This window comes from Chiloscyllium punctatum, chromosome 40, assembly GCF_047496795.1.
Source record: "Chiloscyllium punctatum isolate Juve2018m chromosome 40, sChiPun1.3, whole genome shotgun sequence".
In the NCBI taxonomy this organism is placed as follows: Eukaryota; Metazoa; Chordata; class Chondrichthyes; order Orectolobiformes; family Hemiscylliidae; genus Chiloscyllium; species Chiloscyllium punctatum.
The window spans coordinates 5,331,816-5,350,556 of NC_092778.1; the positions used below are offsets into that span (position 1 = coordinate 5,331,816).

Consider the following 18,741-nt stretch of genomic DNA (forward strand, 5'->3'; position numbering starts at 1 on the left):
TTTCAAGTATGCTTTGTGCCAGAGAATTTTACCTTCCATCTGCTGTACAAAGATTAATATCTTTGATTTTCTTGTGCAATTATTCAAATTTTATGTGAAAGGCATATTTATATTCAGAATTTAATATATAATTTACATATGAAACAGGATCTATAACTTATATTCAGTACTCTGTCTCACATAGCAGTCTGCACGTTATGTATACTCAACTTTAGATGTAAAGTAATTAACTGTTTTACAAATTAGATTATAATATTCATACATTTCGAGATTTAATATTTTAAATGTAGTAGTTTAGTGTCTGGACTGAGTAGTAAGTTGAATTAAGTCTTTGTTATAAACTTTATACTCAGTATCTCTACTTTGGGGATGATTTTTGTTTTCCCGCCACCTCTGAGGTCTCTGTGACGTTGCCGGAATGTTCATGAATGAAGTCACATGGGCAAACAGCGGGTGACGTCAGCGCTCCCGGAACTGGGCTCCGTGAGTGAGTGAGGGAGCCCGGCCACTGAGAGGGGGAAAGAGAGCGTGTCCCCAACAGGTAGGGGCGCCGGCTTTATCCACCTCTGTGTTTGTCCTGCTACAATTAACTATTCATAATCTGTAACTGGGCATTGAAATATTGGGAAACAGCATGGACAGTGGGAGATGGGCACTGGGGTGAGGATAGGCCGTGGGAAACTAGTCAAAAGGAACAGGGAAAGCGTGAGGTGGGGGGGTACAGGGAGTGAAAGCACAACAGAGTGGGCACTGAAAATAAAAACATGGAGAGAGTGAGAAGGATCATAGAGCATGGGGACTAGGAGAGAGATGGAATGAGCATGGGCACTGGGAGAGAGGAAGATGGGATGAGCATTGGGAGAGAGAAACAAAATGGACACAAAGATGGTGTGTGGGTTCAGAGGGAGCAAAAGAATAGACCCAGTCAGAGAGAGAGAGAGAGAATAGGCTCAGGGGTACAGGGAGAGAGACAGTGCATGTATGGGCTCGGAGAGAGGCTGCAAAAGAGAGTGTGAGGACCATGAAAGAAAGCAGGCACTGAAAGACTGAAAAATAAAGCGTAGACACTAGGTGTGAGCACTAGTAAAAAGCATTGGACTTCAGCAGTTATTGTAATGGAGCAAGTGTTGGCAGGGAGAATAGGTACTCTAAGAAAAAGATGACATTAGGAGACTGGACAGTGAAAGGGACTACAATGTTTTGGATACTGTGGAAGAGATTGGCATTAGGGGAGAAACTGGATAATGAACAAAGTTTCACAAAATCCAACAATGTTTAAGAATATTCTAATCTATTTCAGATTTTTGCCAATTATTTTATGTTTGTGGCTTCTGGTTGTGGCCTTTATTCAAGAATGCATTGAGAGTCGAGGTTTTCTGATTATCTGTTCTTTACATTTGTCATTCTCCTAGCAAGAAGCAATCACATTTCAGAACTGTAAGGAAGCAAGTTCATGGAGGCCAGCTCATCAAGGCTTATTGGTTAAATAATCTAAAATATCTATAGATATTTATATATTATACAGGTACGGTTCAACATTTGAAAGACATTTAGTTAAGTACATGAATAAGAAAGGTTTGGAGTGATATGGGCCAAACGCAGGCAGGTGAGACTAGTTTAGTTTAGGATTAAGGTTGGCACGGACTTGTTGGAAGAAGGGTCTGTTTCCATGCTGTATGACATGACTCTAAATTGATCTATCATTTATCTTTCAAACTCATACCCTGCATTTGCATCTAAACCCCTTCAAAGACAAAAACGTGCAATAACATGCAATGTTAACAATGGCAGACTTTCAATCTACTTGCTTTCTGCTGTTGGTAATGGATATTTGTGGTCTGATTCTAACCCAGTATGCATGCAGTATCTGAGTGAGCCAAATCCTTGGTAAACATGATGACTCATCACTGTTCTGGTGCTTTCTACAGTCTCAACTCTAATAGCATAGCCAGTAAAATGTACAAGTGTCTGAGTTATCGTATGTGATTAGTGCCAATGCACCGTCTTTTGATACATGTATATAGCATATATTTAAATATACATTCTGTGTCTGCAGTTGGACTTCTGCTGACTTTGTACAGTTACTGTGCTGTAAACAGTGACTCATTGCTCAGCTATGCCACTTTAGGAGAATGTTGTGGGTGTGTGGCTTGATGAATTATGTGGTTTGGTGTCTAATTGCACTAGTATTGTGAATCTGTCAGAAGGATTTCTGTGTCTCTTTACAAATGTTATTAAATGAGAGATATTTAATGAGAAATATCATGTAATATCATTTAATATTATGACCATTTACTTACATGTGCAAACATCAGGTAGTGTCTTTTGTCTGCCGGATGTTCAATGTTATTGTGTCTAGGTTTGTGATGATTAGGGTCAAAGTTCAGCCCTTCCTTGTTTTTGTTTTTATTTGCCAGTTAACACCCATTATTGTTCCTTTGGAACTAAGTACAGAACAACATGAAGTCGGAGGAAACCTAAAAGGATGTGGAACATGCTACCATGTGGAATGGTTGTAGCAAAAGGGAAGCTAGAAAAATGCACAAGGGGTAAGGGAATAGAAGTTTCTGCTGAAAAGGGAGTGTAGGTGGCCTATGTGGAGTCTTCAGCCAAATGTTGTGATACTGTGAAAAATTAATGAAGAACATATAGCATCGTTTTATTTATATATTTAAATCATTGAACATTATTATTAGGTTCAACCAGTGTGCTGAGGAAAATCTTACCTGTGCTAATGCAGTTCAATACTGTCCATGACTCTTAATTTGACACCTGCAATTGCAGCATTTGGCACTCTGCGAAGTCATTCAAGACTTGAAAAGTTAACTCGTTCTTTTGCCACAGACTGTCCAGATGTACTACGTAGTTTTTTTTCCCCACCACTTTGTTTTTATTTCAGATTTACAGCATCTGCAGTATTTTAATATGCTTTTAGTATTATAACACTTAACATGGACCTGTTAACTATGAATAATTGACACTATTGTTCATTGTTCAAGAAGATTCCTTGGAAAATGTACGCAAGAGAAAGCAGAAACCATGAAACCATTAAACATTAAATGTTATAATAGGATTGAAATGTCTTTCCAAATGGACAAGTTTCCTCATCTGGATCCTTCCATTATCTGATGGAATTTGATGAGGCAAAAGGGGTTTCTTCACTGCACGCCCTCTGCCCTTGTGTTCAAATCACTCCATGACTTCAGTACATTTTATCCCGATATAAAAGTCAAATACTGTGGATGCCAGAGATCTGAAATAAAAGCAAATTCTGAAAATACTCAGCAGGTCTGGCAGCATTTGTGAAGTGAAATAGAGTTAATATTTTGGCTTGATGGCATTCCGTGAGAACTGATGATCAACAGGTCATCAAAAAGTAACTCCATTTCTGATCTCGTATGCTGCCTGACTCATTGAGTATTCCCAATCATTATCTCACCTCTATACCCACACCTGCAATCCTTAGTTCTCTGACTATGGCATGCTAGGCACACCTGCCCATTCCACACCAATGTGCTTCTACTTTCCATAATACCAAAGCTCGTTATCTTTATTGTCAACATTTTTCATCTAACATAAACCTGCCATTGTGTTACAGCAAGTCCTGTTTGATCAACTTCTTTTCCTTACCAACATTGACCAAATTTTCTCCTAGAGCCTCAATTTATAATCCTCTGTTACATCCTCAAATGTCTTCACAACATCACCTATTCCAACCTCTATATAAACTCTTCCAGTTCTTTACTGGCTCCTGAAACCCTAACCTTCCACTTGTAGTATGCTAGGAATTCCCAGTCCCTCCTTCATCCCACCATTGATGGTTGACTCTTTTGCTGCTTTGGTCCTAATCTATGGAACTTATTGCCTTTCTGAGAATCTTCTTGTGACTCCTCGTTCCAAACCAAGCTTTTAGTCATTATCATCTACCATGTTCATTCTTCTGTCCCTTCAATAAATATTTTACATTCTGCCTTTATATAAATGTGAGGTGCTACATAGAACATTACAGCGCAGTACAGGCCTTTCGGCCCTCGATGTTGCGCCGACCTGTCATACTAATCTGAAGCCCATCTGTATTCCTGATGAAGGGCTTTTGCCCGAAACATCGATTTTACTGCTCCTGGGATGCTGCCTGAACTGCTGTGCTCTTCCAGCACCACTAATCCAGAATCTGGTTTCCAGCATCTGCAGTCATTGTTTTTACCTAGCCCATCTAACCTACACTATTCCATGTACGTCCATATGCTTGTCCAGTGACAACTTAAATGTACTTAAAGTTGGTGAATCTACTACCGTTGCAGGCAAAGCATTCCATACCCTTCCTACTCTCTGAGTAAAGAAACTCCCTCTGACATCTGTCCTATATCTATCACCCCTCAATTTAAAGCTATGCCCCCTCATGTTCGCCATCACCATACTTGGAAAAAGGCTTTCCCTGTCCACCCTATCTAACCCTCTGATTATCTTATATGTCTCTATTAAGTCACCTCTCAACCTTCTTCTCTCTAACGAAAACAACCTCAAGTCCCTCAGCCTTTCCTTGTAAGACCTTCCCTCCATATCAGGCAACATCCCAGTAAATCTCCTCTGCACCCTTTCCAAAGCTTCCACATCCTTCTTATAATGCGGTGACCAGAACTGTACACAATACTCCAAGTACGGTCGCACTAGAGTTTTGTACAGCTATAGCATAACCTCATGGTTCTGGAACTCGCTCCCTCTATTAATAGAAGCTAAAACACTGTATGCCATATTAACAGCCCTGTCAACCTGGGTGGCAACTTTCAAGGATCTGTGTAACTGGACACCGAGATCTCTCTGCTCATCTACACTACCAAGAATCTTACCATTAGCCCAGTACTTTGCATTCCGGTTACTCCGACCTCAAACTTATCCGCAGTAAACTCCACTTGCCAGCTCTGCAGCTTACCTATGTCTCTCTGTAACCTACTACACCCTTCGTCACTATCCACAACTCCACTGACCTTAGTGTCATCTGCAAATTTACTAACCCACCCTTCTATGCCCTCATCCAGTTCGTTTATAAAAATGACGAACAGCAGTGGACCCAACACCGACCCTTGTGGTGCACCACTGGTAACTGGACTCCAGGATGAACATTTCCCATCAACCACCTCTCTCTGTCTTCTTTCAGCAAGCCAATTACTGATACAAATCGCTACATCTCCCACAATTCCACTCTTCCGCATTTTGTACAATAGCCTACTGTGGGGAACCTTATCGAACGCCTTGCTGAAATCCATATACACCACACCAACCGGTTTACTCTCATCTACCTGTTTGGTCACCTTCTCAAAGCACTCAATAAGGTTTGTGAGGCACGACCTACCCTTCACAAAACTGTGCTGACTATCCCTAATCAAATTATTATTTTCTAGATGATTATAAATCCTATCTCTTATAACCTTTTCCAATACTTTACCAACAACTGAAGTGAGGCTCACTGGTCTATAATTACCAGGATTGTCTCTGCTCCCCTTCTTGAACAGGGGAACCACATTTGCTATCCTCCAGTCTTCTGGCCCTATTCCTGTAGATAATGACGATTTAAAGATCAATGCCAAAGGCTCGGCAATCTCCTCCCTGGCTTCCCAGAGGATCCTAGGATAAATCCCATCCAGCTCAGGGGACTTATCTATTTTCACACTCTGCAGGATTTCTAATACCTCCTTGTGAACCTCAGTCACACCTAGTCTAGTAGCCTGTATCTCAGTTGTCTCCTCGACAACATTGTCGTTTTCTAGAGTGAATACTGTTGAAAAGTATTCATTTAGTGCTTCCCCTATGTCCTCTGACTCCACACACAACTTCCCGCTACTATCCTTGATTGGCCCTACATTTTGGAAAGGCAACTCAGGGCAGGACTTGTACAGTTATGGTAAGATCCTGGGGAATGTTGCTGAAAAAGGAGATCTTGGAGTGCAGGTTCATAGTTCCTTGAAAGTAGAATTGCATGTAGATAGGATAGTGAAGCAGGCATTTGGTATGTTTACCTTTACACATTGAGTGTAGGAGTTGGAAAGTTGTGTTGCGATGTTACAGGACATTGGTTAGGCCACTTTTGAAATAATGCTTGCAATTCTGGTCTCCCTGCTATAGGAAGGATGCTGTGAAACTTGAAAGGATTCAGATAAGTTTTCCAAGGATGTTGCCAGGTTTGGGGGATTTGAGCTGTAGGGAGAGGCTAAATAGGCTGGGGCTGTTTTCCCTGGAGCATCGGAGGTTGAGGGGTGACCTTATAGAGGTTTATAAAATCATGATGGACATAGATGGGGTGAATAATCAGTGTCTTTTCCCCAGGGTGGGGGAGTCCAAAACTAGAGGGCATAGGTTTAAGATGAGAGGGGAAAGATTTAAAAGGGACCTAAGGTGCAACTATTTATTGCAGATGGTGGTGCATGTATGGAATGAGCTGCCAGAGGAAGTGGTGGAGGTTGGTACAATTTTAACATTTAAAAGGCATCTGGGTGCATAAATGAATAGGAAGGGTTTCGAGGGATATGGGCCAAATGCTGGCAAATGGGACTAGACTAATTTAGGATATCTGATCGACATGGACAAGTTGGACCAAAGGGTCTGTTTGCATGCTGTACAGTTCTATGACTCCCCTCTTTCTTGGGATTGTTTCAATATTAAAGCAGCTATACTAACAAATATCAACACTTAATAAGGACGCGATTGAATTTTTCTTGTTTGAACTGTCCTTGTCTTTGTCTCTTCATCATTAGAATGTATTGGAACATTTCCTCCATTCTAAAGGTTCCCATGTGTCCTAGAATCATCTCACTGGACTTTCCCATGTTTGGAAGGACATAAGTGGGCATAAAGATTGGAACAATATAATTTCATTGCTAATGAGAACACTGGCCAAAATTTATTCCTCAATCAAATTTTTAAAAAATAGATCTCATTATTTAATTGCTGCTTATGGGAGCTTGCTGTGTGAAAATTGGCTGCTGCACTCCCTACATTACAACCATGGCTACACTTTCATTGACGAGCAACGGATTTTTGAACATCCTGAGGGAAAATGGCAAGGGCAACAAGGCTCTTGAATAATGCTGTAGGATATCTTGCATCTACCTACAGGGCAGGGGGGTTCCTGGTTTTAAAGCTTTGCCTGAAAGTTGATACTTCTGACAGGACAGCATTTTCTCAGTACTTGCCTGGAGTGTGAATCCAGATGTACTTAAGTCCTTTCAATGGAATTTGAACCCGTAATTTACTGACTCAGCAGAGAGTGTTAAGTACCACACTTTTTTCTGCTATCTACTATGGGTTTTGTCATCACAGAACATAGACAGGTGAGCCATCACAGTAACTTAACATTTCAACAATCAACCACCACTGACCTTCAGTAGAAACGTTTGGATCTTTCTGGTATCTCGCATGATGAGAACCTGGTCATCAAACGTAGAAATTCTACTTTAGTCCCAAACGTAGAAATTTACAGCAAATAAAGAGACCTGTTGACTATCATATCTGTGTTGGCTGAGAAGTGCTATTGAACTTAATTGACCTACCAGCTCTTGAGTCTATAGTTCTGAGGAATTTGACACCTCCACTACATTGCTGTTTGTGGAAGCTTTCTGTACACAAATTTCTACAACTGAGACTACATTTTATAACTATTTGATTGGCTGTTAAGCACTATGTAATTTTCTGCGTTTGTGAAAGGTGCTATATAAATGGAAGTATATTTAAAATATGATGACAGCCATCTGCTTCTCCCCACTTTCGGACAGAGTTCCAGATTCCCTCCATCTAGAATTACTCCACTCCTCTTTCATCTTTCAATGAATTACTTTAAATCTATGACTTCTCTGTCAAAGGAAACAGATCCTTCCTAATCATTCCATCTAGACCCTTCCTAATTGTATGCACCACAATTATAGTTCCTCTCAGCCTTCTGTGTTTTCTTTTCAGAGAAAAGTCCCCCAGTCTATCCAAATGTTCCTCAGAGGGCAAGTTCAATTTGTGGTAATATGCTTGTGAATCTTCTCTGCACCCCCTGAAGTGTAATCCCATTGTTTTGGTATTAGGATGACCAGAATTGTACACAGTGATGTCAAAGGAGCGTAATTGGTGTTTTAAACTGTTCTAGCATAACCTCAGTGTTCTATAATCTCTGTACCTCAGCTAAGAAATGGAAGTACCCTGTTTGTCTTCTTAAGCACATTAGCTACCTTGTTACCTTTTGTAAATCTATGAATATGTTCTTCTGTATTTCACAGTAACCTACCAATCATATATTCACTTTGCCCTTGCAAATGACATTAATGTACACCCCTCAGGATTCGATTCCAAATGCCACTTTTCTATCCACATTGTCTTCGTACAGGCTCCAGCTTACTTCCTCACTAAAAATTACACGGCTATTGTTTCTATCATCTATAAACTTCCTCATCGTACCTCTTATATCTTGGCCCAAATCATTGATGTGTACCACATGCAGCAAAGAATCTAGTTCTGAAACATAGTGAAATCTGTAAAGGAATTGAAGTGTAGCTTTATAACAACGTATTGTGTTTGTACGCCACAAGAAGCCAACACGTGGGGTGGTAGGAGCCAGTAGTCACACTATACCCGGAATAGCATGTTGGTTCTTCTGGAGCCTGCTGACAGGGTAACTGACAGTTCTGTTATGAGGGGGTTCATTTAGGCTTGTCTGTGTTTCTACATTCGTGTGGAATGATTAGCTTGCTGTGGACTGAGGTATTCTTGTTTCATTTCAACATTGATTGTATCTCACTCGTGTTCCTTGATCTACATGGCTCCCTGTCCAGCAGCAGCTTGATTTTAAGTCTCATCCTTGAATTCAAATTTCTCACAGACATCTCATTCCTCTCTACTCCTCTAATCTTTACCAGCCCAACAGAATGGTTGACACTCAGTATCCTTTGGGAGAAGAACTTCCTTCACATCTCAGCTATAAATGAGTGAAAGGTTCAGTCTTTCAGAAGAGTGCATCCTGGTCTCAGCTCTGAACCTTTTTCTTTTCTTGACTTCGGCCCATTCAACCTGAAATCAATACTACCCTTTTATATTTGATTCCTGCTTTAGGCTCCTGGCTGAGGATCGACCAACTTTCAGAAGTAGTCTCTTGTGTTCATTTAATATCTTTAATAATTTGTGTTGTGCAGTGCATTGAGGATCAGATTGCTCCCTCAACATCCTTTCAATAGTGGCATATTACAACAGTTAGTATTTCCATGGTGACCACTGGATTCCCTCTCTGGGGTTTCTAATGGACTTTTGTGTTGTTCCTCTGCTCTCCGCCCCAATGAAAGTGGCTTCAAGAGGTGGGGAAAGAGGTGTTTCAGAACCCCTCAGCCTGGACTGGCAGGCAAGACCATTAAATAAATAAAGTTGCAGTGTGCATTTACAGGGAGTTGATGTTATGGTTTAAACGTTAGCAAATTGCTTGCTCTGGCTGGACCTGTCTGATTATTGACGTGTGTGGTTTCATTGGTTTCTTTCTTTCCTTCATGCAACTCTTTTTCAGACCACGTCTCCTCTCTTCACGTCTGGTAAGTATTTCAAAACTAATTTACCTGGAAGCAGAACAGCCCTTACAGGGTAATTAGATAATGAGATATGGAAGAAATGAAATATAGTAGATGGATTGGAGGCAGTCACAAGCATATATTAGTTGGAATGTTATTCCTGTGCTATATATTCTATACCTGTCCACACAATGCAAGTTTGTAGTCCACATCTCTGTATCTGTACATCTGCTGAAAGACTGTCAGGTGTGCCCAGCCATCTGTGTGAACTCAAGCAGCTCAAATACAATGTTGGATGAAGTGTGTTGTTGTTGGAGGGAGATTCTCTTTGGCTGAAACCCCATGTACACTGGCAGATAAATGGGATTGATTTAAAAGGAAATGGAGTATACAATAGGAAACAAAAGCAGAAGTTGCTTTAAGTTCTGGGAAGCAGAAAACTGGACCCGGAACATTAACTCTGATTCCTCTCCCCAGATACTGTCAGACCTGCTGAACTTTTCCAGCAACTTCTGTCATTGTTTCTGATTTACAGCATCCACAGATCTTTCATTTCCTTTATAAAATGGCAACATCTTGCTAAAGCTACACAAGACCACACATGGAATACTGTGAACAATTTTGGTCTTTTTATCAAAGGAAAGATATACTGGCATTGGAGGTAGTCCCGAGAAGGTTCTCTAGGTTATTTCTTGGTATGAAGGGGTTTTCTTATGAGGAGAGGTTGTGTAAGTTAAGCTTGTATTCATTGGAGTTTAGAACAATAGGAAGAGATTTTACTGAAACTTATAAGATTCTTAGGGGACGTGACAGGGTAGATACTGAGAGGTTGTTTTCCCTTGTGGGAGTGTAGGACCAGAGGCCATCATCTCAAAGTTAGGGATCTCCAATTTAAGACAGAGATGAGGATGAATTTCTTTTCTGACGTAGGTAATCTGTGGAATTCTCCAGCAGGGCTGTCGAGGTTTGATTGTTCTGTATATTCAAGGCCAAAATGGTAAGGTCGTCAAGGGCTTTTGGAAAAAGGCAAGAGAGTGGAATTGAGGATCATCAGATCAGCCGTGATCCCAGTCAATGGCAGAGCAGACTCGATGGGCTGAATAGGCTACTTCTGCTCCTACATCTTATACAGAGTCCATTAACCCTGCTTGTCATAAATGTTACAAAATCCTATTAGGGCAAGGCCCTGTGCTCTGCAAACAGAAAGCAAATGTCCAGGCACTATTAATTAAAAAAAGCTGCAGAGACCACACTGCTCTGGTGAACTCTCCATGACAACACCGCAACCACTCGCAGTCCATTGGCCAACCAATCAACACTGTCGTCTCGTGTTGTTCCTTTGAAGTTTGGAATTCTTGCATCTATTCTGATGAATGCAAGACAAAAACCAAAGCCGCAACAACATGTCTCCTTTTTTTCAGCAATACCCACATTTATTCATCTCAGTTTTGAAATTTTCAGTTAATCCCTGGGATCAGCAGCATTTTTAGAGAGATTTCAAGTACTTTGGGCCAAAGACCACTTCTTGACATCACTCCGCCATGACCCAGTTCTAATTTTAAGGTTATACCGATTTGTTATGGATATTCTTGAGATGTGGATTGTTTCTCTCAAGGCAAGTAGTGGGGCACAACCCAGGTAACTGAAAATCGACTAGTCTAATCCTTACACGGCCAAACTCCTGGAATCCATAAAATCAAGAACAGTTGAGCACTTGGCAATACAAGGGACAGTTAGAAGGCCCGATCATCTTTGCTAAAAGAACAATTCTAAGTTGGTCAGGTAAAGGAATTACTTTAGAGGCTGGTTCTGCAGTGGATAGCTGTAATGCTAACAGTTAGTTATATAATTGTTCTGAAAATGTAAAAAAGCAAAGCTCGCTCTGAAGATAGACTGCTTAGAATTTTATTCGTTCTGGTAAAATGCTTGTGGAATTTCAATGATTTGGAACAAAAAGAAACATTGCATTATTGAAACAACATTCACACACTCGGCTGCCACAGCATTTCACAGTCATAGTTATAGTTGTAATGAAGAAAGCACAACAGCTAAAGAGATCGATTACATCCACCTAATGGAACGTACAGGGTGTTTTGGTTAGCTTAGTCGGCTGGATGGCTGGTTTGCAATGCAGAGTAACAGCAACAGTATGGGCTAAATTCCCACACCAGCTGAGGATACCATGAAGGGCTCTCGTCTCCCCTTGCTTGAGATGTGCTGACTCACAGGTTAATCCACCACCAGATATCTCTCATAATGGACCAGCCCTATGGTCCAATAGGGCTATGGTGACTTTACCTTTATATAGGATATTGATTTAACATTTCAGTTGAAAGGCAGCACCCCTGACAGTATAGTACCTTCACATTTTTGCACTGGAATCTCAGTTGAGATTTTGAACTCATGTCCCTGGAGTGGGGCTTGAATTCACAACCTTTTGACTGGGAGGCCAGCAGGCTATCTGCCTTGTCTCAGCTTATCATGTTGTCTTCCAAAACTTGTTGCTCGGTCAGTTTAACTTCTTTATTATAAATTGAATGATTTAGACTTGGGCAGGAATAGGAGAAGATTCTAAATGTACATTAAAGGTGTTGTACAAATGCGAGTTGTTATTGCTTACTTTGGCAAATAGTGGGAATCAAAGTTGGATCTTCCTGATGATTTTCTCTGACTTTGGGTCATCAATGTATTCACCAACCCACAGGGATTAAGTAGGGAGGAAATGTTTCGTATTGAATGTTTCCGAATTGATCACGGCTACAACTACAGAGTTTGCATAATTCTCAGCCCATGATGGTGTGAGCAGGTTAGAGTTGCAGGGAATGAGGGGAGCTTACAATCTGCTCGAGTAACATTTTGTTACAGCCACAGAGTGGAGCAACAAAGACAGTCATGCATACAGAATGGAAGGCATATTGCAGTTTGTGTAGAAAGGTTTGGTTGGTGTACACAATCACTGATCTTCAGGATGTGGTCTATTGCTGCAAAGTTTGTATGTAAATAAGTTGGGGGGGTTTAGCTACAATCTGTCTCACATATAACACCACCAAGTGCTCACTCCCACTCGTCCACCGTTTCCATTTTAAATGCCGTTCTCATTTACTTGTTGTCTCATTCTTTCCATTCTTTCTTTTTGAGGGTTTTTGAGTGTGGGGGGCTCTCTCTTAAGTGTCTTAAGTCTTTTGGTTTTCCTGATTCTTTAATGTAACTATCTCTAGGCAAGGTTCATGGATTTAATTCATAGTCATCGAGATGTACAACATGGAAACAGATCCTTCTATCCAAGTTGTCCATGCTGACTAGATATTCCAACCCAATCTAGTCCCACCTGCCAGCACCTGGCCCATATCCCTCCAAACCCTTCCTATTCATATACCCATCCAGATGCCTTTTAATGTTACGGTTGTACCAGCCTCCACCATTTCCTCTGGCAGCTCATTCCATACACGTTCCACCCTCTGCGTGAAAAAGTTGCCCCTTAGGTCTCTTTTATCTCTTTCCCCTCTCACCCTAAACCTGGACTCTCCCACGCTAGGGAAAATACTTTGTCTATTTATCCTATCTATGTCCCTCATGATTTTATAAACCTCTATAAGGTCACCCCTCAGTCTTCGACACTCTGGGGAAAACAACTCTAGCCTATTCAACCGCTCTCTATAGCTCAACTCCTCCAACCCTGGCAACATCCTTGTTAATCTTTTCTGAACCCTTTCAAGTTTCACAACAACTTTCCGATAGGAAGGAGACCAGAATTGCACACAATATTCCAACAGTGGCCTAACCAATGTCCTGTACAGCTGCAACATGACCTCCCAACTCCTGTGGTCAATACTGTGACCAATAAAGAAAAGCATACCAAACGCCTTCTTCACTATCCTATCTACCTGTGACTCTAATTTCAAGGAGCTGTGAACCTGCACTCCAAGGTCTCTTTGTTCAGCAACACTCGAACTTTAGAATTATAAATCCTGCTAAGATTTGCTTTCCCAAAATACAGCACCTCGCATTTATCTGAATTAAACTCCATCTACCACTTCTCAGCCCATTGGCCCATCTGATCAAGATCCCATCGTAATCTGAGGTAACCTCCTTCACTGTCCACTACACCTCCAATTTTGGTGTCATCTGCAAACTTACTAACTATACCTCTTATGCGTGCATACAAATCATTTTATATAAATGATGAAAAGTAGTGAACTTTGGCATTTTATGGCAGAAAAACAGAGCTTCATTTTCCCCCCCCGCACTGCTACAAACCCCATCCCCCATTGCTCCAAAACAGCCAGCAGGGAGGTACTTGTTCTATGCAATACTCTCTTTAACAAAAGTGATATTTGTGAGGGGTGGTGTGATGTATAAAGTGTTGTGCTCCATACCATTTTGGGGAGTGAAAACAATCCCTTTTTCTGCTGTGGTGTGTGTTAATTCATTGTTAAATTCTTGCAGAGGCTTAGAAACCCAGTAAAGATCTAATTTGGGGCAGGTAGTCCCCCAGAAAAGAGTTCCATGGCGCTGGGACTCTGATGACAGTAATAAGACTTGCGTGGGAATGATTGGATCTGGATGCAAATCCCCTTTCAGGCACTTGAACCTAAACTCGAGACTGCTGCTTCTTGCAGTGTTCAAGAAGTGTGGCAGTGTTCTTTGGATGATATTAAACAAAGGCTGTATCTGTCTTCACAACTGCATGGTAAAGATCCCATGACACTGCAAAGAAAAGCAGGGATGTTGTCCTTGGTTTCATGAACATTATTTGACCATTAGCCAGAACCATTAAAGCAAATGATCTGACCATATGCAAACTGGCTGCAGTATGATAAAGGCAAGCACTTCTAATGACTAATATTTCCTTTACGACAGTGGTAAAATGCTATGGGCTATCCTAAGTTTGTGAAAAGTGCTATATACTTGAAAGTTCTCTCTTCATCACAACATGTTCTAGTCTGAAATTGGGCATTAGTACTGGAGTGGGGAGATGGGATCGTACTCCTCTTGGGGTGGACAGTGTTTTCATTCCTATGTTATTGTCTCAGCCTGGGTACAGTTACAGAGGGGCTTCCTGTCCTCTGCTCCCTGCTTCAGCCAATCCCAATCCCCTCCTCACCCAGCAGCTGTACACAATGCTGAACTTCAATGGGTAATGATCAAAAGCATGGACCCTCACCTTTCAAAATACAGGTAATTAACTTTAGGATATGGCATTGCAGATATTTGCTGATGGTCAGCGAACTCCTACAAATGGCGAAGTACTCCCGAAATACTGTTAGGTGGGGAGTTTTAAACTTTTGCCCCAGTTGCCATGATGGAGTGATCAATTATGTGACCAAACAGAGGTGTATATGATTTGAAGATAGTGTTATTCCCATTGTTGTGCTGCTGCTCTCTCTCTAGGAGCTAGAGATCATGGGTCTGGCAGTAGATATGAAGAGTTTTAGTGCATCATATAAAAGCCAGAAGGCAAGAGTATTGGAGTAAATGTTTAAGGATGGATGCTAATCAGTGGACTGTCTTTTTCTGGATAATGTTCTGCCCTAAGATACCAAGGCCAATTGAAAGACGGGTGACCCAGCTGTAATTGGCTTTCTCATTGGGGCCATTGAGGCTCAGACATTCCCGCCATGACATTGTTCCATTTGGAGCATCCCGCGCAGTCACTGTTTAATGTGCAATGGAAACCTCTGGCTGTTTATTGAAAAAGTTCTAAATCTAAAGGGCTGTCAGTAAGTCTGACACAATGGTTAAATTATACAGGCTGCCTCAGCAATGAAAGATGTACCAGCAGAGTTTTCTGATGGAAAGGAAGACCCTGATTTTGTTTCAAATATTTCCAAATTGGCCTGTTCAGAGTGAAGCTTTAGACCCCTCTGGAACAAGTGAGACTTGAATCCAGGCTGCCTGGCTCCGAGGTAGAGACACTACTATTACACCACAAGAGCCACCCCCTGCTCGTCTTTGTTTTAATGATGAACGATTTAAATAATGGTTTATGCTTTCTATTTTGCTGTGTTTGCAGGTGTAATTCTGTCTCTGTAATCTCTGATGTTGCTGGGGTAATGACGGCTAATCCCAAAGGAAACAAAGCAATAAAGGTGATGTTTTTGTCTTGTTTGCTATTGTTTAATGGCTCAGTACGTTTTTGTTCTTTCTCAGGACCCTGCTGGGAGAGCAGTAAAATGGAAAGTTTTAACAATTAAAAAATATTTTCGACTATAGTTCTGTTTCTAAGTATTTCAGTAAGCCACAATGGATTTTCACAATGCTCCCCGCACCTCCAACATAGCAGAGCTGTAAGTGTCTAAGCTACCAATGTAACCTGCTATCATGCATTAAGTTGCATATTGTTTTAGACAGGAGTGTGTTCTCAATTAGACTCAATAAAGTGTTCCTCTACCCCCTATAAATCTTGGGCCTAGTCAAAGGAGGAGGATGAAGGCAGCAAACAACCCTAAACGGAAGGCATTGCAGCACATGGCATTTGATGTTCTCATACCTAATCATCATGTATTTAGGGGTGTTGTTGAAAAGCTTTGGTGGGTTGCTGTAGTATGTGTTGTTCTGGAGCTTCACAATCTTTTATTGTTATTTGGGAATGAGATGGAATTAAATGAAGGAATGATGTAAGCTTTATGTTTGATTTATCCTTCTGTATTCTTGTTTAGAAGGGGAAAGGACACAGTTTTAGTTTCATTAATGAATTTTGGATTTTTTACTTGCATTTTTAATGAATGTTTCCAGCTTTGTTGTCAAGCTGGGGTTTTACAGTTCAAAGTAATAAAAAGAAGGGGAAATTATAGTGACTAGGTATCCAGTGACACAGAAGGAGACAGACGTATTTAGAATGTCAGTGAGTTAGTCTGCCCATGGGTGCTCCACTATGGAGGCTGGCCAGAAAGTTGTAGGAAGCTGAGCGTATGGCAAACCATGGGTTTTGCTGTGAAGGTGATTAGAAGTCAGTAGGAAGAAAGCTCTAAAAACCATTTAGTAGGACGGCACAGTGGCTCACTGGTTAGCACTGCTGCCTCACAGCGCCAGGACCCTGGGTTCGATTCCAGCCTTGGGTGACTGTATATGTGGAGTTTACACATTCTCCCCATGTTTACATGGGTTTCCTCCCACAATCCAGAGATGTGCAGGTTAGGTGGATTGGCCATGATAAATTGCCCATAATGTTCAGGGATGTGTAGGTTAGGTGCATTAGTCAGGGGTAAATGTAGAGTAATAGGGGAATGGGTCTTGGTGAGATATTCTTTGGAGGGTCAGTGTGGACTTGCTGGGCCAAAAGCTGTTTCCACACTGTAGGGATTCATTGATACTGTGATTCTATGATTACATCCGTGCCAATTGATCTAGAAGCTTTAGCATGGTTGGGGAGGGTGAGATTTAAGTGTCTGTAACGTTGTTGGGGTAAATTAGTTATGTAGTGTAACATAGCTCTTGCTTTGGTTTTCTGTAATGAAGTTTTGTTATTCTGTTTAAAGTACCTTGGAAGCCTCCTTTGAATATGTTCAGTAACTGACCACAACTATAAACCAAATGAAAGAAATAAAGTTTTGGTCAATCAAGCCAGGTCTCACTCTGGGATTAGATTTATTTGGTATTACCATCAGTAACGATTATAACTTGCAGATGATGCACTCTGCAACCCTTGTGTACTGGTGGTGATGCTGGTGATGTTTTTAGGCACTGACTGAGCAGAGTTCTTTAGTGGGAAGAAGTGGGGTTTCTTAAAAAATACAGTGTTTGAGAGTGCTAGTAAGCAGAGGGCAAGGGAAGGAAAGACAATGACTTGAAAGTATTTTCTGATTACAGGTTAAGAAGGAGGCCGGTGAAAATGCCTTGACCCTCAGTGACCAGGAGCTGGTCTCCATGACAGTCCGAGAGCTGAACCAACATCTGCGAGGCCTAAGCAAGGAAGAGATTATTCAGCTGAAGCAGCGTAGGCGGACATTGAAGAACCGGGGTTACGCAGCCAGCTGCCGGGTCAAACGCGTGACACAAAAGGAGGAGCTGCAGCGACAGAGGGCTGACCTCCAGCAGGAGGTGGCAAAGCTGTCCAGAGAGAATGCCAACATGAGATTGGAACTAGATGGTCTGCGATGCAAGTACGAGGCCCTCCAGAACTATGCCCGGACTATGGCCAAGGGCCCCACTCCGACCACCAGCGTTATCACCATTGTCAAGTCATCTGACTCTTAGAGCCTTAGCACTTCCCTCTTCCTGGTTTTCCATTGGAACTTTCAGTAGAAGGGTTGGGCAAGGGCATTGATGGCTGATTGAACCAAGGTGGGTAGTTGAAGCTAAGAAAGACATAAGGCACAGGCTAATTGAATTGATCTGAATGACCTGCTCTTATGTGAGGGAATGCTCTTAATCAGCTCGCCTTCTTGAGATCATATCCAATGGCGTGAACTAGGGCCTTTCCTGAACATTATAAAGCTGGGACTGCAAGACAAAGCACTCAAGCTTGCAAAAACCTGCAAACCTGAAACTTTAAAAAAAATTCTGGGGTGGGTGAGAAAGTGTCTTGAAGCCAGCCCTATACCTAAATCAGAGTTAATTTGCCTGAAAGCTGAAAAGAAAGATCTCCATAACTGGAATCTGTGCACTGTTAAGAGTCTGGATGTATGATGAGACCAGAACCAGATCAGCCATGATCATATTGAATTGTGGAACAGGCTTGAAGAGCAGGAATAGGTTATTCAGCCCTATGTTCCAATGTAACTAATCATGGCTGATTCTCATGGTCTCAACAACTGTTCAAGTAATTGAATGGGAAGGTAATCCACACCCAACAAAGACTTAGGAACATATCTTTTGAAAACTTCTGTGTGGCTTTCAAACATTTTTCTGTTTGAAAAACTTGTTTCTGTCCTGTGATTTTATGAAACAAAATGTAGAGCAATGTGTACAATTGTCCTTTGGCAAGCTGCATAAAACAAAGATATATTTTTTATTTAGCACTGAATTTGAGTGAATATGATCCTTTGCAAACTTGCATGAAGATTGACTGACTGTGTTGGACAGGGTCGCCACTTTTGAATGAGTGTGTCCTGATGATGTTGCCCCAGGATCAAACCTGAGCATGTGAGAAGCTTGGAAGGCTATTCCTGACAAGGGTAGCTTTCACATTCTCAGTAGTGTTAGGAGAATTGGAAGAGGGAAGGGGAACAAAGACAGATTTTGGAAACCAACCACATTATTTGCACTGAGAGCT

General features: G+C 41.4%; 2 protein-coding genes across 3 annotated transcripts in view; one reads left to right on the top strand and one right to left on the bottom strand.

The window, feature by feature from the left end:
- The window catches only part of mettl4 (methyltransferase 4, N6-adenosine), a 50,611-nt gene that overhangs the window by 17,665 nt on the left and 14,205 nt on the right, over window positions 1-18,741 (bottom strand). The window contains exon 2 of one of the 2 annotated variants that reach the window (XM_072559235.1): window positions 7,374-7,421. The exons of the other annotated variant lie outside the window; for it this stretch is intronic. The gene's annotated coding sequence lies outside the window, so the exon portion shown is untranslated. The remainder of the gene's footprint in view (window positions 1-7,373; window positions 7,422-18,741) is intronic. 2 annotated transcript variants of the gene reach the window in all.
- mafk (v-maf avian musculoaponeurotic fibrosarcoma oncogene homolog K) lies at window positions 448-18,501 on the top strand. Its single transcript, XM_072559240.1, has 3 exons — window positions 448-541; window positions 15,541-15,616; window positions 17,337-18,501. Exons 2-3 carry the CDS (start codon window positions 15,581-15,583, stop codon window positions 17,721-17,723), a joined length of 423 nt encoding a protein of 140 aa, XP_072415341.1. The 5' UTR covers window positions 448-541; window positions 15,541-15,580; the 3' UTR covers window positions 17,724-18,501.

Excerpts from the sequence above, each read along its gene's own strand:
- mafk (XM_072559240.1), top strand. The coding sequence starts at position 15,581 with ATGACGGCTAATCCCAAAGGAAACAAAGCAATAAAG. Across the intron at positions 15,617-17,336 it reads AAGGAAACAAAGCAATAAAG|GTTAAGAAGGAGGCCGGTGA; the intron begins GTGATGTTTTTG and ends TTCTGATTACAG.